The 21,916-nt window shown below is 39.4% G+C and overlaps 1 protein-coding gene across 6 annotated transcripts in view; it reads right to left on the reverse strand.

The window, feature by feature from the left end:
- The window catches only part of eya4 (EYA transcriptional coactivator and phosphatase 4), a 419,225-nt gene that overhangs the window by 122,136 nt on the left and 275,173 nt on the right, over positions 1-21,916 (reverse strand). For 5 of the 6 annotated variants that reach the window (XM_059982433.1, XM_059982435.1, XM_059982432.1 and 2 more), the window contains 4 exons: positions 7,500-7,566; positions 6,997-7,139; positions 6,717-6,839; positions 885-967 (listed from right to left, as the gene is read on the reverse strand). In XM_059982433.1, the coding sequence (XP_059838416.1) occupies positions 885-967; positions 6,717-6,839; positions 6,997-7,139; positions 7,500-7,566 (416 nt within the window). The remainder of the gene's footprint in view (positions 1-884; positions 968-6,716; positions 6,840-6,996; positions 7,140-7,499; positions 7,567-21,916) is intronic. The other variant, XM_059982434.1, reaches the window with a different exon arrangement.

The following is a 21,916-nucleotide window of genomic DNA, read 5'->3' on the forward strand; positions in this document are numbered from 1 at the left end:
CACAAGTGTCATCCCAGCTGTAAATGTTAGAGGGAGAAACACTTCTCTCCTAAAACCTCATTACTTGTTCTTAGATGGCCTTTGCATGATGTGGGCCTTGTCCAGCAACAGGGATGGGAAGTCTATCCTTTTAAATGGCCTCCCCCACTTATGGTTTCTAGTGTGTGGGACTACTAATTTTCATTCCTTCACTCTCTCAGTATTTCTTTGTTGCCTCATGGAAAGTAATTATCATTCATTGGTATGGACCCCCATCACCCAGGACATGCCCTCTTCTCATTGCTACCATCAAGAAGGAGGTACAGGAGCCTGAAGGCACATACTCAACGATTCAGGAACAGCTTCTTCCGCTTGCTGTCTGATTTCTAAATGGACATTGAACCCATCATTACTTTTTTTTTGCACTACTTATGTAATGTAACTATTTTATACATAGATAATTGATCGTATACTACGGAAAAAATCTTGAAGCTGACATTGAAATCTAGGTAATAAAGATTTACTTTAAGTTACAATATCACATTAAGATATTTACATTTGAAATTCTGAAATACAATTCTAAAACACATCAAGATCACAGTTGGAAAATATGCAGGCTCAGACACAGGCAGAAATGGGACCTCAAAAGCTGATTTAACACCCTCATTCTGAAGGCACAAGACAGCCAAGTGTCCCACACAATTGTTATCTATGATCCCCTTCTAACACTGTATAACTGTGAGGTTAGGTGAGATAAGCTCAGACTGAAAAAGATTAGCCTGGCAAAACACAGATTAGCTACACAGTGACAGTGACCTGAAGTATGGAAGCCAGTGACATTTATGGAGTATGGTCAGTGAGTCTGCCTCTGAGTTCAGGAAAAGATAGCTAACAAAAGAAAATACCTGATGGGAGCTGTTGAAGCTTGTTGAATTGGAAACAGAGTTGCTGCTTGCGTATATACCCGGGGATGGTGCAAAACTAGAACCTGTGATTAAAAAAAATAGAAATATTACATGTCTTTAAGGATAAGAATATTAACGACAGGCGCAGATGTTAGAAGTGAAACAAAATAGTGTTGTGAGTACTCTCTATATTTTCAGTCACTCCAGTAAATGTAATACCAATGCCGATTCATATTTTCATTCATTTTTTTCAGCAGATAGGTGCTGTGGCAGGCCAGTAATTATTATCCATCCCTACCGATGGTCAGCCATCTCTCTGGTGAAGGTACTTCCTCAGTGGTATTGGGTTGAGAGTTCCAGGATTTAAACCCAGTGATTGTGAATGACCAGCAGTAGGATTCTAATTCAGGATGATGTACAACCCAGTCACTTGCTGCTCTCGACCTTTTGGGTGGTGGAAAGCCTGGATTTGAGAAGTGCAACCAGGGTAGTCTGGACCAGTAACTGTGGTGCATTTTATGGAGAGATGGCGCACACTGTAGCCACTGTGCACCCATGGCAGAAGTAATTAGTATGTATGATGGTGAATGGATGGTATTCAATTAGGATTTCTCTTGGCTAGTTCTGTTCCTAGACAGGTTTTAGCCTTGACTTAAGATCACCTTGACTTAGTAAAGTATTATCACTGGATTTAAATCCTGGTACTCCCTACCCAACATCACAATGGTAACACAACCAGTCAAAGGACTGTAGTGGTCCCAGAAGATGGATTATCATGAGCCTACATCTTGATAATTAGATACAAGTCTACGAGAGTGGAGAATGAATTCCTCCAAGGAATCTGCAGGGCAAGGTTGTCCATGTTAAGAGTTTCTTTCAACAGTTCTGATGAAAGTTCTTTGACCCAAAATGTTTATACCGTTTTTTTCTCTCTACATATGTTGCCCTACCTGGTGGGTTTTTTCTGTTTATACATTATATGGGTTTCAAACTCCAGCAAATATTATATAGAGGAAAATTGCAAATAATATATACTTCTTCAAGAAAGGAAATAAGCTAAATACTACCAAATTTAAATGGTAGGGTCTGTTTAACACTTGAGTGGAGTAAGTTCCAGAAAAATTATAACAATGGCCAGAGTTATCAGTCACTTGGAAAACTATAGCTTGATTTGAGAAAGTCAGCATATGTTTGTTAAATGAAAACAATGTCCAACTGATGTAGTAGAGTTTCATGATGAAGTAGAAAATTATAATGAAAGAAATGTGTTTGGTGGACTCTTTTTGGGACTTCCAATATGGATACAGAATTGGCTATTTAATAGGAAAATAAAGTAGCAGTGAAAGAAGATTTGAAAATAATGCTGGAATTACTCAGCAGGTCATGCAGCATCTGCGGATAGAAAAGCAGTTACTGTTTCAGCTCAATGACCTTTCATCAGAACAAGAACAAGTTAGAGACCAAGCATGTTTTGTGTTGTGGGGAAGGGGAAAAGGGGGGAGAGAACAAGGTAAGTGCTTGTGGTGGGGTGGCGTCACATTTACAGATGATACACAAAGTGGACTGTGAAATAGATAGAGCCATAACGCAACATCGCAGAGAAACAGGACCTTTGGCACCGTTCACCCATGCCCACCTAAGTTAGTCTGATTTTGACCCTACACCTCTAAACGCTTCCCATCCATGTGCTTATACAAATATCTTTTAAATGTTGTTCTTACATCCATTTCATTTACTTTCACTGGCAGCTTGTTCCATTTGTACCACCATAGACTTGGGCCCTCTAGTTTTTGGTTCCCTTTCCCTGGGAAAATAAAGACTAGACGCATTCACCCTGTCTGTGTCCCTCATGATTTTATGCACCTGTGTAAGATCACCTCTCAGACTCCTGTTTTCCAAGGAATAAAATCAGAGTCTGCCCAACCTCTCTACATAAGTTAGACCCCCGGGTTCCGGCAATATTCTCATAAGTCTTCGTTGCACTCTTTTCTTTAGCAGGGTAACCAAGAGTGTACATGATACTCTAAGTGCAGCCTTCCCAATGTCTTGTACAAAACTGCAACATGATGTCCAAACTCTTGTACTCAGTGGTCTAACTGTGAAGGAGAACATGCCCTGCCTTCTTCATCAGCCTGTCCACTATGAAGCCACTCGCGGTGAACTACTCTCTGTTCCCCTGAGTGCTACCATTCAACATGCATTGAACACAGAACAGTACAACACAGTACAGGTCCTTCAGCCCACAATGTTGTGCCCACCTTCTACCCTACTCCAAGATCAATCTAACGTTTCCCTCTTGCATAGCCCTCTTTTCTCCATGTGTCACAATAGGAAGCAGGGATCTTTGATGTTGAGAAATATTAAGTATTACATTTTTTTTGTAGCAAGAATGAGAAGAGGTAATATAAACCAGAGGGCACAAACTAAGCCAGTACTAGATCAAAATATCCATATCCACAGCTTACTGAAAGTGTCAGCTTGAGAAACTGGTTAATAAAGCATATGGAATTTCTGACTTTATAAACAAAGGCACAATATACAAGAGGAAATAAGCCATGATAAACATTTATAAAACATCAGTTCAGCTACAGAGTGGACAATCATTTTAGTGTCAGCTATTGAAATATTGTTGTTATTCCTTTATGCGCCTTGTGATGCATCAGGCAGCATTTCTGCCATTTCCATAGTGTTTGCCTGTTTTTTTTAAATGAGGCTGAATTGCTAGCTTGATGCTCAATCCAGCACGGATGGAATTCGAATCAGGGACCATTCACCTCGAAGTCAGGTGCTGATGCCACTATATCCCTGGCTGGCTGGTCTGGCTGAACTATAAGTGGGATATAAAGGCTTTGTTACGGGTGCTGAAATTATTTACTGTGAGGGAATCTGAAATCCACTGTATGGGTAGTAGTGGAAGTAGGTTCAATGGCAGCATTCACACGAGAAGTGGAAAAGCATCTGAAAAGAAAGAATTTGCAGGGCTATGGGGAGAAGGCAGAGAATGGGGACACTGAGGCAGTATGCACTTTCCAGATGACTGTGCAGCTAGGCATAGCTCAAATGGCATCTATAAATTTGCTGATGATACAACCATTGTTGGCAGAAGTTCAGATGGTGATGAGAGGGCATATAGGAGCGAGATACACTGGTCAGTTGAGTGGTGTCACAGCAACAACCTGGCACTCAACGTCAGCAAGACCAAAGAGCTGATTGTGGACTTCAGGAAGGGTAAGATGAGGGAACACAAACCAATCCTCATCGAAGATCAGAAGTGGGGAGTGAGCAAGTTCAAGTTCTTGGGTGTCAACATCGCTGAGGACCTAACCTGGATCCAACATATTGATGCAGCTATAAAGAAGGCAAGATTACTGGCTAAATTTCATTAGTTTGAGCAGATTTTGTTTGTTAACTAAAGCACTCAAAACCTTCTATAAGTGTTCTGTGGAGAGCATCTTGACTAGCTGTATCACCATTTGGTATGGGTGGAGGTGTGGGGGTGGTGCTACTGCACAGGATTGAAATAAGCTATAGAAACTTGTAAAATTAGTCAGCTCTATCATGGGTAACAGCCTCTGTGGTATCCAAGACATCTTCAAGGAGTTGTGCCTCAGGAAGGCGACATCCATCATTAAGGATCGTCACCACCCAGGACAAGCCCTCTTCACACTGTTACTGTCAGGAAGGAGGTACAGAAGCCTGAAAGCACACACTCAGTGATTCAGGATCAACTTCTTCCCCTCTGCCATCTGATTTCTAAACAGATATTGAACACTATCTCACTACTTTTTTACTTCTGTTATTTTGCATTACTTATATTAACCATTATATAATCATATACATACTTACTGTAGCTCAGTTTCTTTGCTATTTTTATTTATCGAGTATTTCATTGTGCTGCTGCCGTAAAGTTAACAGATTTCATGACATTTGCCAGTGATATTAAATCTGACTCTGATTCTGATATTCAGTGGCCTCTTTCTGCACTGTGAAGTTCAATGGTTCTGTGAAGTTTTACATGTGCTTGCAAGAACAGCTTCAAGCTGGTTAATCAGCCGAAACAGAATTTCAAGTGCCAGAACGTCTAAAAGTACCTGATCCTGAGCATTTCTGGAGCTTACTCTGTAAACCTAAGCCCCTGATCTTTATCTGATTTATTTGCTGAGATCTTGGCGGGTCTGCTTTGGTGTCAGATTTTGTTGATGAGCCATGATGTGACTAATGACAGTGCTAACCTCCTGGAGAGCAGCTGCAGGTGGATACTGGTTCCAGAGATTCACCAGGTGACCTGAGAGAAACGCTGTCATTTATCATAGTCATATGGTACAGAAGCATGCCTTTCTACCAACCATGCCCCTACTGACAAGCAGCTACACCAATCCCATTTACCACTACCTGTTCTATTGCCTGGAATGATTCAAATACTTCCTACACGCTGAGTGTATGTGCTTCCACCACCTTCTCAGCCAGATTCCAACCACTCCGGGTGAAAAAAAGTTCTTTATATCCCTTATAAACTTCTTAAAACCTTATCTTAAAACAATACTCTCTGGCATTAGAAGTTTCTGATATAGGGTATTTTTTCACGGTCTAGTCTCTCTAATTTTATGTACCTCTAGGACAACTGCAAGAATGGAATATGTGTGGTACATCAAGTTACTGAACAACCATCACCCTTTTACCAAACCAACTTTGAATCCAATTTGCAAACTTGCTTTGGATTTCATGGCCTCTAACCCTTTGGACAAGACTTCCACATCACACCTTAATAAAATAAATTACCTAATAGTTGGGTTGAGTTGTTCTCCGTCCTGGCAATTTACTTCCAACTGATTCATCATCATATGAGGAGACATACAATTAACAGTGGGCTGATGATGCCTCCTTGTATGGTGATGAAATGTTTGCAGGTAAATTGCCAAGATCCGAGAACAACTCAAAATAACCTTCACCTGTGCTACCCCAATTTCTGAATTATCTCCAACTCACTCAATTCTACATCAACTTTCTGCAGACTACAGTACATCAAACTCAGTTCCCTCCTCAAATATACAGTATTCTATTTCTATTACCTAATCAGTCAGGACCTCCTACTAACAAGCCATGCTGATTATCTTTGGCCACCCCGTGCCTTGCTAAATGAATCCATTTTTCCTTCAGCTTTCAGTGATTTACAGCAACGTATCCATTACTGTCAAGTAAAGACTCTGTATTTGCAGGTCCAGCTGCTTCATCCCATCACACCCAATTTGCCTACCTCTCTCTCTCTCTCATTGGTACTGGAAGATAGACTGATATTTAAATACATAAAGGAATCTACAATGATACAATGCAGCATTTCTCTACTCTGTGTCTACTATTGCACAAAGAGGTATCTTCTCTCTTAAGATTTTCTGAAATAGTCTAACCTAAATATTCTTGCAATATATACACAGAGTACAAGTCTTGTAGTGGGAACAAACAGCTAGCGGAGTCACATACATTAAACTAATTCCTGATAGAAATCAGAAAAAACTGGAATAGAGCCAGGACAGTGGTACTTCTCCTCACTCCTGCAGCCAGTGACTTCCCGGGGCAAAGCTCGTTAAATTAGCAATATAGTTATTTCAGGACATAGGCTAATGCATTAAAGATATGGAATGCTTATATTCACTTTGTGGATTGAAGATATACGATCAAATTTGCAGAATAATTTTAAGAGTGAGATAACTTAATGCCACCGTGCAATTTGCTAATTAATTTATTACCCAGAATAAGAACAGGAAGGACCAGAAATGTCAAAAAGAAATAAGTAGGTAAACAGACAAAGAGGTTTAAAAATAGTAACACACTAACCTTGCATCTGATAGGAGTAAGGTGTTTGGCCTGGTTGGGGTGTAGTAAATCCTGGGCTATAACTAAGGCATCCAGTCTGTATTGCAGATTGTGCTTGTGGTAATCCCCCTTCTGTCTTGATTCCTGACAACAGCATAGCCAAACTGGTTGAAATAATATATTTTCTGATCTCATTTCTTGAAATGAAATTTTAAATCCTTGGTTTTGCAGGTGACAATCAATTAAACAAATGGCAAAATGGTGTTCAATAACTAACTTTAAAGCTTCAGAAATGACTTACCATAAGTAGGCAATCCATAGTGCTGGCCTGTTTGAGAATATGCGGCATAAACTGCTGGCTGCTGCATTCCCGAATACTGAGTTTGTCCCGCATAAGCCGTCATTGACTGAGCTGTGGGTGTGGAAAGAATATGTGGGTATGGCCTATGAAGAAGAGACAGAGAGGTGAGGTGCCCACTCCCATGAGAATCAGACATTGTTGCACCTACAACACAGAGACAAATAGTGACATCAAGATTTGTTTGAGCCTCAGGTAAGCTGCTACTTCATTACTTCATGATGTCAGTTTGTTATAAAAAGGATCAATGCTGAACTTATTGTTTCTGATGTAAAATTATCCACTTTCATCTTTTCTGATAACATGACAAGAAATAATACAAAGAAATAAATCAAGTAAGAGTTCAGTAATATTAACATTAAAATTTTGTTTCCTTTTAAAATAAATATGTGAATACATTTCTGGAAATTGTTCAGATTGACTTGTGAAAACTTTCTTCTACTCACTTAGAAGGATAAAGCTGTGGTGAATAATGATGTATTCCTCTTGGACTATATCCACTACTTGTTATTACTACAGGAAAAAGGAAAGACAAGTGAAACATTAAATGACAAGCAGAACAAATGAATTTTGGACTTTGTGGCACAAACTCAAGTTAAGCAGGTGTGAGATACGGACTAAATTTAAATTGCCATCACTAGAAATAAATGTACGGTACTTGGAAAATAAAATTTAACATGACTAAAGGAGTTTCAACAAACTTTGATTATGATTGCTACAAAAATGCTGGTTGGAATATAAAATGCTTATAACCAGAAATGGAATTTCGCCCCTTTTCATGGGCTAAATCTCCGCTGTATATAGTGATTATGACCCATCCAATTTCCTGTGGGGAAAAAATGTGAAATTTGCAAAAAAGCCTTTGAGAAATATGTTACCCAAAGGAAACTCTAAAACTAAAAGTGCAGTTTCTATCGGGAACGTATACAATTGGGTTCCGCAACATTATGATGAGGGTACCAGCTCCAGAGATGCTTCCTTTCGGCAGCAAATATCAGGAACACGCATCATAGCCACCACAGAGAAGACAAAGAGGTCAGGTACTGCTCCTAGAGTCCCTGATTCAGAAAAATGATCTTGCGTATCCAGGAGACCAGGAGATCAACCTAACCACCATAGAGCAGGAAGCGACTGGCTCCAGTTGTCACCTTCGGATGAGGAAGTCCTTTTACAATGCAGCAGCACAGAAAAAAATTTCCAGATCTCTCTCAATGTGTGAAAGAGTGACCTGCAGACAGCTGAAAACATTGTTGCAGGCCATTGCACAAATAAAATTGAGAATTCATTCTTTGATGAGTTGTGGTTAGTGTAGATGGTGTTGATAAAGAGGGTATGAGGGATTATAAAGTCTTATCTGGTCTCCCTTGCTTGAAGATTAAAGCATGGATATATTATGTAAGTCTATCTGTAAGGGAGCAGGTAACAGACCATGTAGTGTTCTGTTGTCCTCTCTGCTGCTCCTGCACCTCATGACCCTGGGGTTCTGGGTCTCTACTTTCTACTGATGCAGTCACTAGTAATTTTGGAAAACTAAAGATGTTTTCCACAATGGTACAGATTGTTGTAGAGTGACATGGAACTTTTTAATGTGGAACAGCATGGCACAGGAATAGGCCCACTTGGCCCACATGTTGTGCAGAATTAATTTCATTAGCAGTTAATTGCCCAACTAAACTCATTCCAAAATTGATGCGAGCAGCCAGGGATATGGACCTCTCGTCTACTAGCAGCTACCTCTCTGTGCTGTGTCGGTCATGGAAAACATCTGGTAGATGAAGACATCATTCATGCTTCTCAAAAAACACCGCATTGATCATCAAGAAATTTTTCTGATGATTCATGACCGGCTGCACATTGGGGGAGTGTAATTTTTTTCCCCATTGAGGAAATTGTTCCAGGTTTTTAAATGGAATTTTAATAGTCCACAAGCACTGTCAATGGCTGCCTACAAACAGTGGGTGGATCCCAGTAAGTAGGATGACAATTGTATGTCATGGAACGTCAACACAACCATTTCTCTGGAAGCACAGGACCAGAGTGAGGTATCTGATGTACCAGCCGACAGTTGGAAAACATGACAGAGCTCTGTTCCAGCTAATCAGAAAGATCCCAAATGTGAGGTAGATGACACTTATGGGCTTGCCCTCTATGGAGAGAGCAGCCCAGGCACTGGAGAGCATTAATCATCTTGTTGATGATGCCTTGGAACCCAATCTATGAATGCTAGGGACTTCATACAATGTTTGAGGGCTGCTGTCAATTCTGAAATTGTCTGGGCAAGTCTCCTGATTTCAGTGGACATTTAAATAGGTACAGAAGTGGAACCTGGTGTAGCCCAAACATCTCAAGGTTTGACGTGTTGTGCATTCAGAGATACTCTTCTGTACATCACTGTTGTAACACATGGTTATTTGAGTTAATGTCACCTTCCGGTCAGATTGAATCAGTCTGGCCATTTTCCTGTGACCCGCCTCATTAGCAAGGTATTTTCAAACACAGAACTATCACTAATGGGATGTTTTTTTTTGTTTTTCATACCATTCTCTGTAAACTCCAGAGACTGTTGTGCTTGAAAATCCAGATCATCAGCAGTTTCTGAGATACTCAGACCAGTCTGTCTTGCACCCAACAATCGTTTCACAATCGAAGTCACTTAGATCACATCTCTTCTCCATTCTGATGTTTGGTCTGAACAGCCAATAAACCTCTTGGCAATGTCTGCATGCTTTTATGCATTAATTTGTTGCCACATGATTGGCTGATTAGACTGTCTCTGTCCCCAATCCCCCTCCACACCAAACAGCATGAACAGAGGGAGATTTTCTTTCCAGAATCTCAGTCAACTCATTCAACTGAGTCCTGCAGCTTAATATGGCTTGGTATGGTAACTGCTCTGTCCAAGACCACAAGAACTTAAGGGTGGTATAGTAGTGTAATGTTTAGCGCACTGCCTTACAGTACCAGCTGTAAGATTGGGTTTCAATTTCCTCCACTGTCTGTAAGGAGTTGTAAATTCTCCTGTGACCATTTGGATTTCCTTTGGGTGCTCCAGTTTCCTCCCATATTCTACAGACGTATGGGATAGCATTAGTAACTTGTCAACATGCTATGTTGGCGCTGGAAATGTGAAGATACTTGCAGGCTGCAGACCAGCCCCAGCACATCCCCAATGGACATGATGCATTTCATTATATCTTTCAATGTACATGTGACAAATAAATCTAAGCAACATCCACAAAATGCTGGAGGAACTCATCAAGCCAGGCAGCATCAATGGAAAAAAGTAAACAGTTGACATTTCGGGCCGAGACCCTTCAGGATGGGTTTTGGCTCGAAACATCCACTGTTTATTCCTTTCCATAGGCACTGCCTGGCCTACTGAGTTCCTCCAGCATTTTGTGTGTGTTGTTTGGATTTACAGCATCTGCAGATTTTCTCGTTTGTGACAAATAAAGTTAATCTTTCTTTCTTTCAACTTGCAAACACTCATGGATACAATTCAGTCCATCCAAAAAACAGCTTCCCCTCCATGGACTCCATCTATAGTCCTCGCTGCCTCAGAAAAAGCAGCCAGCACAATTAAAGACCCCTGCAACCAAAATGAAAGGATGCACTCATCAGGATCATGGAGGGTTCGATTCCACTATTATAAGACCAATGAATGGATCTCTTGAACAGTAAAGATGATAACTTGACCTAATTTCTATCCCATCATGGCCCTTGTATTTTACTGTCTACCTGCACTGCACTGTCTCTGGAACTGTAATGCTATATTCTACATTCTGTTATTGTTCTTTTGCTTGTACAACCTCAAAGTACTTATGCTTTGAAACGATCTGTTTGGATGGCATGTAAAGCAAAGACTTTCACAGTATCTCAGTACATGTGATCATGATAAAACAATTACCAATTATCCTGAAGGGTGCCAATAGTGGATTACATCTAGAAGGCTGAAGAGGGATATGAACTGAAGAGGCCACATCATGGAAATCTGTAAGAACACTGGTGGTGTAGGACAAGTGCAGGTGCTTGAGGAGGGTTAAAAGCCTAGGAGTGGGAGGCTGATGACATACTTAAAAGATCTGCATAAGTTACGCTGTTCATCACCGTCCCCAGGACTGTATGAAGGAAACTTCCTTTTACTGTGTAGAATCCAAATGATATTACAGAACCCAGACTGTGCATATGGTTGAGCCCCTTTGATGATTTATAGTACTGTGCAAAAGTTTTATGCACATATATATAGCTAGGGTACCTAAGGCTTTTGCACCATACTGTAGTAGTTTTATGTGTTGCATTGTACTGCTGCTGCAAAAAAAGTACAAATTTCCAGACATGTTTAAGTGATGATAAACTTGATTTTGATATTGTGAAATGAGAGTGGGAAGGGGCAGGAAGAGAGGAATCAAGGTTGGGAAAAGGGGCAGGGAGAAGGGAAGGAGCAGGAGTGTTTGGAATCAAATGACCTTGCCTGGTGTCTCAGGGCTGGGTGTGCGTTACCTCCCACTCCACCACCCAGCACTCCTTTTCTGCCACCTGTCCCACACCCCTCCCATGGCGCACCACCTTCACTATTCCCAACATCCTTTGCTCTTGCCAGATTTACAAACTCGCTCTTGACAAATACAGTACTGTGCAAAAGTCATATATACACTTAAGACTTCTGCACAGTACTGTATCAAAATTTCAAAAAATCAAAACACATTTTCTATCCAAACAAAAAAAGCACTGATGTATTCTGGTGAATATTGTAAAATCTGATTTGTTTATATTTTTTAATATGGTTACAAACTTGTGATAACTTAAAATCTGTTCAATTTTAGATTTCTACCTTAAATAACTTGAGGGCTGCATAACTTTAGTAAAAGACCCTTTTCAATTATATGATAGTAGACCAATTCAGTAGTGTTCTGTAACTGTGTAGATTGAAGAGCTATGGTATTTATTATGCAATATGGTAATAATAAATGACTACTAAAGTAGATCCATATGAGACTTGCTGTAAAGTTTTCCCTATTTGTTCTTTTTAAAATTTAGATAAGGCAAGAACTCACAGGAATGGAATGAACAAGGCCATTGTGGAAATTTCTCCCCTCTCCTTTGTGCAAATATTAGTAAAAATATTACGATATGCTTGAAGCAGTGTGGGCTTTATTTTCAACTCAGCATCTGACAGAACAGGAAACATTTGGCATTTCCTAGTTCAAAATTCTTGACAGGAATTGTAAATGTTTCATTCCACACACATGAAATAAGGAAATATAAACTTCAAATGTTTCATTTCCTTTGTAGTAATAAGGAAGTTTGCCTAATCAATCCACAAAATGAAAAGTTAATGACAAATGTAAAGACCACTATTGGTATTAAAGGACTTATTTTTATATTCTTCAACATTTGAAAGTCTTTTTTTCTCCAGCCTCTCTAAATAAATGCAAGTGGAAGGAGCAAAATTACAGGTGGATTGAGTTGTTAATTTTTAGTTAAAATTGGAATAAACATGACCAAAGTGTGAGATAAAAATAACAGAATTTAAACAAAATTATGCCTCGTTCAAAACCAATTTCCATGATTTTCTCTGCTGGATTTAAGTATTATGATGGTGACAATCTCTTCCCCAAGTCAAAACTTCATTCAGTCTGATACAGTATTAGCTTCAGACTGAATGAAGTTCTGACATGGGGTTTTCTGCTAATTGGTCTTTACTTTTCTTCTCAGAAGCTTCTTACATCAGGCAGCATTTTTATACACGTAAGGGACAACTTTTCAAATCATTTAAATATTGCTGTTGAAAATACTCAGAAACTGACTAAGGAATCCTGCAATGTATTTTTAAATGGCATTTCAGTGAATTGAAAATGAGTTGATCATGGTGAATTGCAACTAAAGAAATACTCATTTAAATGAATAAAAATGTACTAGGTTACCAGCAGAATTAGGTGTTACTGGGCTGGATTGTGGAAGATTTTAGTTCAGCAAAGTGCAAATGAGTTTGAACAGAAATTTGTGCAAAAAATATATATTTTAGAAAACAACTATGATTTTGAAAGAATTTTTGAGACCAGATTCTTGTTACACCAATGCCAAGTGAAAACTTTATCCCAATATTTATGACTATACCACCTCAGGCTATTTACTTTGCAATGAATTACACCTATTTATTGTAAACACATTCCTTAATATTACTTACATATAAACACATATGCAGTATATTAAATAGTCTTGCCAATCCTTAAAGGGACCACTCATCTTTTCCCAATGGACTCATCAATATTCACTTCCTAACAATATAACTACAATAAGTTGATCTGATCATTATAGATGGCTTTTTGAGGGACCACAAGTTGGCTGTTGTGTTTTCTACAACATACAGCAAATGCATTTCATGCCATTTTTATTAATCTTAGGAAGTTCTGCAGTCAGGAAAGGCTCTATATTAATGCAAGTCTTTTTTGCTTTTTAGAATCCCATAAATGATATTTATGTAATAAAAACAATATGAAAAGCAGTGTGTCCTAAAAAGAAATTGGGTGCATTTGGCTCCTGCCACTTCCTCATTAATTATTACTGGGTTAGGAAAAACATCTTTTGTCAACTGCTTTCTTTTCGTAACTGTTAAGATAGTTGCTCTCTTGACAGGAGATGAATTTTGAGTTAGTAGTGGAAGATGCTGAATAACATTGACCTCCACTGCAATTTACTTTGTTCTTCTAGTACCCTTTGAAAATCTTACTGAATTTCTACATCTTCATTTTCTAATTTTCAAACTACTGTATGTCCCTAGTTTTGATTCCTTGGACAGTACAAATAATTTGACAATGTGAGTGCACAGCTTGCCAGTTTACAGGAAAATAATTTCTAAAATCTTCCATTATTGAAAAGATTTTCATATGAATTGATCCCAGCTTCAATGGAACATTTATCCATAATTTAACAAGAACTACAGGTACATGTTAAATACATCTTGCTAACAATCAGAACACAGGTCCTATTATAGGTAAGCATCAGAATACCAATGTGATACTGGAAGAGGTTGAGCAGGACAATGAAACTGGATTTGTCAGGAGCCATTATTTGAAGAAAGTTTCAAGTCACTATGTTGGAAAACAGGGAGTTTCTTTCATGACATGTCCCCCCACAAGACTAGTGTGTTATTTAAAACCTTTTTCTTTATCCATCAACAGTTCTAGAGCATGGAGGATAAGACAGAATGCTGCATTAGCAGAGAATGGAATGATTGGCATTGTTTAATTACATGCACAGAAATATAAACTCATTCAAAAGTATTTCGTACCAAAAGGTCAGGTTCCTAACACATTTTTTAGCTCATGTAATATGCACAGTGTACCTCTGTCACTTTTCTTCTGAACCATGCTAAGGTGTCATCATTCAGACCAATCCAAAATCAAAGAAGATCATGTGGTGAAGTGAGGACCATTCCTTAGTGTCTGCTATGCCATTGTCCCACTCTGTTTTTACTGGCAAACCTAATGCTCTGTTTTTTATCAGAGTTTTATTGATATTGGACATAACGGCACTTCTCAAAATGCAGTGACAAATCAGCCATTTTGCAGAATCTGAGCAAACAGTATAAAAGATCATTATCCTGCAGCAATAACCCTAAAGTGGGGGATAAAACGTCCCCAAGAAATCTCATCTCACAATGGACCAGGAAGGGGAAGGCAGGAAAGTACACATCAATCCTTATTCAGAGGTCAGTGGTGGAAAGGGTGGGCAGCTTCAAGTTCCAGTGTGTCAACATCTCAGAGGGATCTTTCCTGGGCCCAACACATTTATGCAAACATGAAGAAAGCGTAGAAATATAGAAAACCTACAGCACAATACAGGCCCTTCGGCCCACAAAGTTGTGCTGAACATGTCCCTAGCTTAGAAATTACTGGGCTTACCTATAGCCCTCTATTTTTCTAAGCTCCATGTACTTATTCAAAAGTCTCTTAAAAGACCCTATCGTATCTGCCTCCACCACTATTGAAGGCAGCCCATTCTATGCACTCACCACTCTCTGAGTAAAAAACTTACCCCTACCATCTCCTCTGTACCTACTCTCCAGCACCTTAAACCTGTGTCTGTCCTCTTGTGGCAACCATTTCAGCCCTGGAAAAAGCTTCTGACTATCCACATGACCAACACCTCGCATCATCTCTCTGTCAGGTCTATCAGGTCACCTCTCATCCTCTGTCGCTCCAAGGAGAAAAGGCCGAGTCTGCTCAACCTGTAAATCATGCTCCCCAATCCAGGCAACATCCTTGTAAATCTCCTCTGCACCCTTTCTATGGCTTCCACATCCTTCCTGTAGTGAGGTGACCAGAACTGAGCACAGTACTCCAAGTGGGGTCTGACCAGGGTCCTACATAGCTGCAACATTACCTCTCGGCTCCTAAATTCAATTCCACGATTAATGAAGGCTAATAAACCGTATGCCTTCTTAACCACGGAGTCAACCTGCGCAGCAGCTTTGAGTGTCCTATGGACTTGGACCCCAAGATCCCTCTGATCCGCCAAACTACCAAGAATCTTACCATTAATACTATATTCTGCCATCATATTTGACCTCCAAAATTAACCACTTCACACTTATCTGGGTTGAACTCCATCTGCCACTTCTCAGCCCAGTTTTGCATCCTATCAATGTCCCGCTGTAACCTCTGACAGCCCTCCACACTATTCACAACACCTCGGACCTTTCAGCAAATTTACTAACTCATCCCTCCACTTCCTCATCCAGGTCATTTATAAACATCACGAAGAGTAAGGGTCCCAAAACAGATCCCTGAGACAAACCACTGGTGATCGACCTCCATGCAGAATATGACCCGTCTACAATCACTCTTTGCCTTCTGTGGGCAAGCCAGTTCTGGATCCACAAAGCAATGTTCCCTTGGATCCCATGCCTCCTTACTTTCTCAATAAGCCTTGCATGGGGTACCTTGTCAAATGCCTTGCTGAAATCCAGATACACTACATCTACTGCTCTTCCTTCATCAAAGTGTTTAGTCACATCCTCAGAAAATTCAATCAGGCTCGTAAGGCAGGACCTGTCCTTGACAAAGCCATGCTGACTATTCCTAATCATATTATGCCTCTCCAAATGTTCAAAAATCTTGCCTCTCAGGATCTTCTCCATCAACTTACCAACCACTGCAGTAAGACTCACTGGTCTATAATTTCCTGGGCTATCTCTACACCCTTTCTCGAATAAGGGAACAACATCCGCAACCCTCCAATCCTCTGGAAACTCTCTTGTCCCCATTGATGATGCATAGATCATCACCAGAGGCTCAGCAATCTCCTCCCTCACCTCCTACAGTAGCCAGTGGTACATCTCATCCGATCTCGGCGACTTATCCAACTTGATGCTTTCCAAAAGCTCCAGCACATCCTCTTCCTTAATATCTACATGCTCAAGCTTTTCAGTCCGCTGCAAGTCATCCCTACAATCGCCAAGATCCTTTTCCATAGTGAATGCTGAAGTAAAGTATTCATTAAGTACCACTGCTATTTCCTCCGGTTCCATACTCACTTTCCCACTTTCACAGGCACAGCCCTCCCCAGCATGAAAGGGATCTTTAAGAGGTGATGCTTCAGTTATTAAGGAGCCTTGCCAACCAGGATATTTACTCTTCTCACTACCAGCATTGGGAAGAAGGCACAGGAGCCTGAAGTCACACACTCAATGTTGTTCAATGAAACTGCTTCTCTCCCTTTGCCAGCAGATTTCTGAATGGTCTATGAACCCATGAACACTACCTTACTTTAATTTTTTTGAATTTTTTTTGTAAATTATAGTCATTTTATGTCTTTGCACAGTACTGCTGTCACAATACAACCCATTTCACATCATTTAAGTCAATGATAATAAATCTGATTGAGTCTCACCCATTCAGAACCAGAGCAGTTTGGAAATTGCTGGTAGAGTGGTTAATTAGGCCATTGGTTAATTGGGGCAGCTGCTTATTTGGGACAACCCTCAGTTAATATGGGGGCATTAGCTGCTTAATTGGGACAGGAGACTTATTTTGAACTAGCATTAGTTGAATGCACTTGTGTGGCATTAAGACACTACACTGTGCTTAGAGTGAAAAGTTTTTAGAATAGTGTCAGTTGCACGCGTCCAAAAATTCAGTGATTTTTGTCACTAATAGTTGGCGAGAAATAAGTAGTAAGACAATTCATAACTGTTTTAATCACTGCGGTTTCAAGCATTAGCCTTGGAGATGCCAGAAAGAGCCAGGAGTGAAAATGAAACCATTCACTACTTCAACAAGTCAGGAACTACAAAGAATTTGAAGGTCTTGACAATCATCCTGAATGGTGCAATGCAAATGAAGATTTGGAGGATCTTGCATGAAGGGAGTTCATTATCTGTACTAGGTGCCTGCACTGATTTCAGCATATACTGGATGGATTCCTCCATTGATATCTATTAGTAACTAAAACACAATTTTATAATTCTGTAGTGGTACTGGTAGTGTCCTATTTTAATCTGCATTTTATTTAAATACATAATTTGTCATTCAGCTAAACAGTAGTTTTTCTTTTTTTTATACCTTTATAACTATTTCCATGAAACTTTGGCTAATTAGGACTGCACTTAATTGGGCCAAAATGTACTGGTCCCGATGTGTCCCAATTAAGAGGAATCCATCATACTAAATTTCTCTGGGGAAATTTGCCCCTTCCCTACACCCAGCAGTTTCAAGGGTAACCTATGTATAAATCCTCTACAATTTATCTGCACACAGGTATTAGTGCTGTGCCTTCATCTAGTAGAATTTGCTGGAGACCAGGGAAAAGATAAAAAAGCACCATTCAAGAGTACAATAGGAGGCAAATGGCAGTACCCTATTTTCTTTACATTGAATCTATTATTCATGTTAATTGATTGTAATTCTAACTCCATTAACTATCATCTAGAAAATGACAAAACAGCGCCATTTATTTACTTCAGTAGTTTTCTACATAGCTGGTCAAAATGCTAAAAGGCATCATTAAAGTTTCAAGTAAAACTTCTTGCAAGAAACTCGATGGCTCAAAATCTCTTACATTCTATTTATAATGAAGGATTTACACTGGAGTTGAACCTGTAGCTCTACAAACCTGGGACCATATGTCAAAATAAACAATCTTAAATAATGTTTTGCTTGCAGTGGATAAATTGCTGGAGAAGCTTCAGGAAAACTATAACGCAAAATGAATATTAGCAATGGAAGTGACCCAGCAAGGCAGTACACTGGAAATGGGACAATTCTATTCTTAACTCCAGGAGAAAAACAAAGTGTTGAGATAGAGTAAGGAGGATTGCATTTCAGAACACAAAGAAGGTTCAAAAGTGAACCCTCGCTTTGTTGTTAATGCCTGTGCTAGACCAGTCAAACAATCTTTGGGTATTGGACTCACAAACTGGGGTAGATCTTCAAAAAAAAGGTTAGTTAGATCTTAATTGGATCAGTTCCAAATGTGAATAGGAGCATTTTTTTCCAACCACCTGACTTGACTAAGATAGATGTAAAATGCATATAACCTGTACATTACTGAACCAAACTCATCAGAGAAAGAGCAGACTGGGAAAAGACACAGAGTTCCTTTATTATCCCATCTGCTATTCATTCACCATGCTGAAGATTAAAGTGGCACATTATACAACTCAGGAATTACTCTCTCCTAATCCATCATATCTGTACTTCAAAGAACACAATAAAGAATATGGTATTTTACTTCATTATAGTTTTAAGAATATTTTTATAGTATGTGTTTTTGACAGATAACTGCTGTTGTGGAAAGGAATTCCCTTATACAAAGCATACTGTATGAGGTGTATTCAAACCATCCCACCTTAGAAGCTGGATATAATAACTTAGAACTTATTTAATGGGAATTAATTGCCAGTTTGAACAATTTATAACCTTTTACGGAATTGCTGCATTTGAACAATAATAAACAATTACCTCGTAGTTCCCCATCACAACCTTCTACTACTAAAACTTTTTGTTGGGTACCCAAGATGTTCATTATTCTCCCTTACTTCATTAATAGAAATTAAGATTCAAAATTTGTTAAGCTTTTCATCCTCTGCCCTGTAATAACAAGAAACGATATACATAAATGATACGCTTGTTAATTATACAGGCCTCCATTAACAGCTAACTGTACGCTGATTGCATTCAGTTTATGAAGAAAATCATATTTGATTTTAATTTATCCTTGTCTTGCAGAAAGCTGTTGCCTTTGGTGATAAGGAGTGGGTTAGTCTGATCCCCAGACTATGATTTTAAACCGCAGAGGATAAAGAACATTCTGCTGAAGCTAATGGAATCCTCTTTATATAGACTTGGGCTGTGGGATTTGCACTGTCGATTAGTGGAAGCTTCAACTCCAGGCAAAATTGAAAGATTAAAAAAATCTTCAGTTTGTGGGATGAGAAGCAGGATTGCTCTCTCTGACTTCACAAGTGAAAACTTTCAGCTTTCCTGCCTTGGGTTACTACCACAACTGGAGACCTGGTCTTTATCTCCTTGTTGCAAAGATTGTGCCCTTGAAGGTGATACCTTGCTGTCAAGTTTTAATAAGCCAAACAGTTACTTTCCATTGGGTTCTCAGCTGCTCGGCTGGGAAATCTGAAAGCAGTCAATGAGGCTCTGCTGAGTGAAATCATTATGGCAAGATGCAACAGCCTCACAATTCTGCAGGCAGCTTGTGGTTGATTATTTAAATAAAAGGCAACAATAATTTTACATTGTTTTTAGCTTATGTTAGTTTACCTCATCTGGTTTACATAGGAAACCAGTCCCATGTATTGTGGCCAAATCCAAATAACCCTGAGGGTAGTTAGGCATAGATAATAAATATATTTTTTCCCATTTTCTTCTCATATCCTAAAAATAATTAAAAGTTTTCAGGATAGAGCTTAGAATGTAGGAATTGTCTAGAGATTAGTTGCATACTGGATTTTGGATGACAGACTGATATCCCTGGTGATCAAGTCAATATAATGAAGTTCCACTGCATGCAATTGTACAGAAGCAAATGGTCCATAATTCAGGATTAATTGACATTATCCTGGCATCCTCAGTGAGAGAAGCCACAAGAATGAATGTCATGGGTAATGGAAATTCCATGGTGGTGTAGTAAGAAGTACATATCTGAACTTTGGACCAGCACACAAACAACAATGTATCTGCAGCTCTAATCAAATGAACACCTGAAATTTCTCTATAAGTCCTCGAGCTGGTACTCTACAGATCACTCTATTTTTGCCATTTTCTGTTTTTACAAGGGATCCAGCAAAATTCTTGGTTACATTATGGCAGAAGAACAGAAGAATCCTATGGTAAATTCAGCTATTATATTTATTATTTTTTATCACTTTTGTAAAAAGCCAACAAATCTTTTCACAGCTAATGTTGTGGCATTTTACAGTAACATTTCTGGCCAAGTACATTTGGGGAGAAAGCCACACATGATCCTAAGTGTCAGGCATAAACCTGATGCTGGAGTTTTGCCGATGATCTCATCTGCCTGAACTTGGGAGAAAAATGCCAAGCTGACTTAGACAATGTTTAATCCTTTAGGGTGCATAAGAGAAAGAACAGGCATCTTAAATACACAAATTGGCCTCCATTAGCAGAATATCAAGTTTAAAATTCAATCACAACAGAGGAATACTGTGTCATGCAAACTCTTAGAAGCTGCACCGAGGACACAGCAGCCAGGCTATCAGTTGCTCAAGTGAAAAAGCATAAGAAATATTTCTTATTTTTGTTATTTTTCTACATGGTGCCTGTGTCAGTCAAGTGTGATGTGCTAGGTGCTCAAAGCCATTAACTTTGACCTGCTGGCACTGGAACTGGTGGACCACCAGCCCACTTTGTACATGAGCTGTGGTGGGGTGCTTGTTTGGCACTCACATCCTGTTGGCAACATGTCAATTGGGCCCAAAGCTGAACTAGACCTCAAGCTGGTGTGAACAGGAGGAGTCAGTCTGCCAAATTTGTGCCTGTTTTGGGTGTTTCTTGGCCAGCACATCAGTCCATTCTAATGCTACTCTGTGCAAGAAAGCAAAAATAGAGAGCTGCTCAGCTGCAGCACATAAATCAGAACACTTGACAGAGGATTGTGTTTATGAGCACATTCTTTACATTTTACTGTTTGACATAGTCATGTTTTCTTTAATCGAAACAAAAATTCTCACAAAGGCAACATTAAAAGTTATGCTACCAGTCTAAAACCCTTCGCACATATTGCTTGAGAACGGTTGTTAAATGGGATCATTTTCAACTTTAAGACATTATGAACTGTCTATGAGCACATCTGAGATGAATAAGATGCAGTAACATTATTTCCATCAGCTTAACCCAACTACTGCATATGATGTCTATTAACTTCTGACCTAGTGTACATGGTCCCCTGACAAAACATCCACAACGTGTTACATTTCCCCACAATTTTCTTCTCTGTTGTCTGTTTTCTGTTACTCCCTTCTTTCCTGATGCAACTGCCCTCCATTACATCATCTAAGTGGTCCTGGTAAATCTAGACACCAAGTTTCTACGAAGGCCAATATGAATGAGCCTAATTTTGTCCTCATACAACAACCATTTATTTACTTCTGGAAGAAGTAAGATCAGCATTGTAAGAGCATAAAACCCCCGATCCCACTGATCATCACACTGGAATAAGACCAGCTGCAATCTCATTCCAAACGATGGCTAGCCCCTGATGATATTCAGGATGGATTCACAGTTTAACATGGGACTTCCTAGTGATTGTGGACTAGTGTATTGTTTTATGCATTGTGCCTAATATATCATTCACTGGGCTGTGCCAACACATCATTCATGAATAATTC

This window comes from Hypanus sabinus, chromosome 10 (genome assembly GCF_030144855.1).
Source record: "Hypanus sabinus isolate sHypSab1 chromosome 10, sHypSab1.hap1, whole genome shotgun sequence".
NCBI lineage: Eukaryota > Metazoa > Chordata > Chondrichthyes > Myliobatiformes > Dasyatidae > Hypanus > Hypanus sabinus.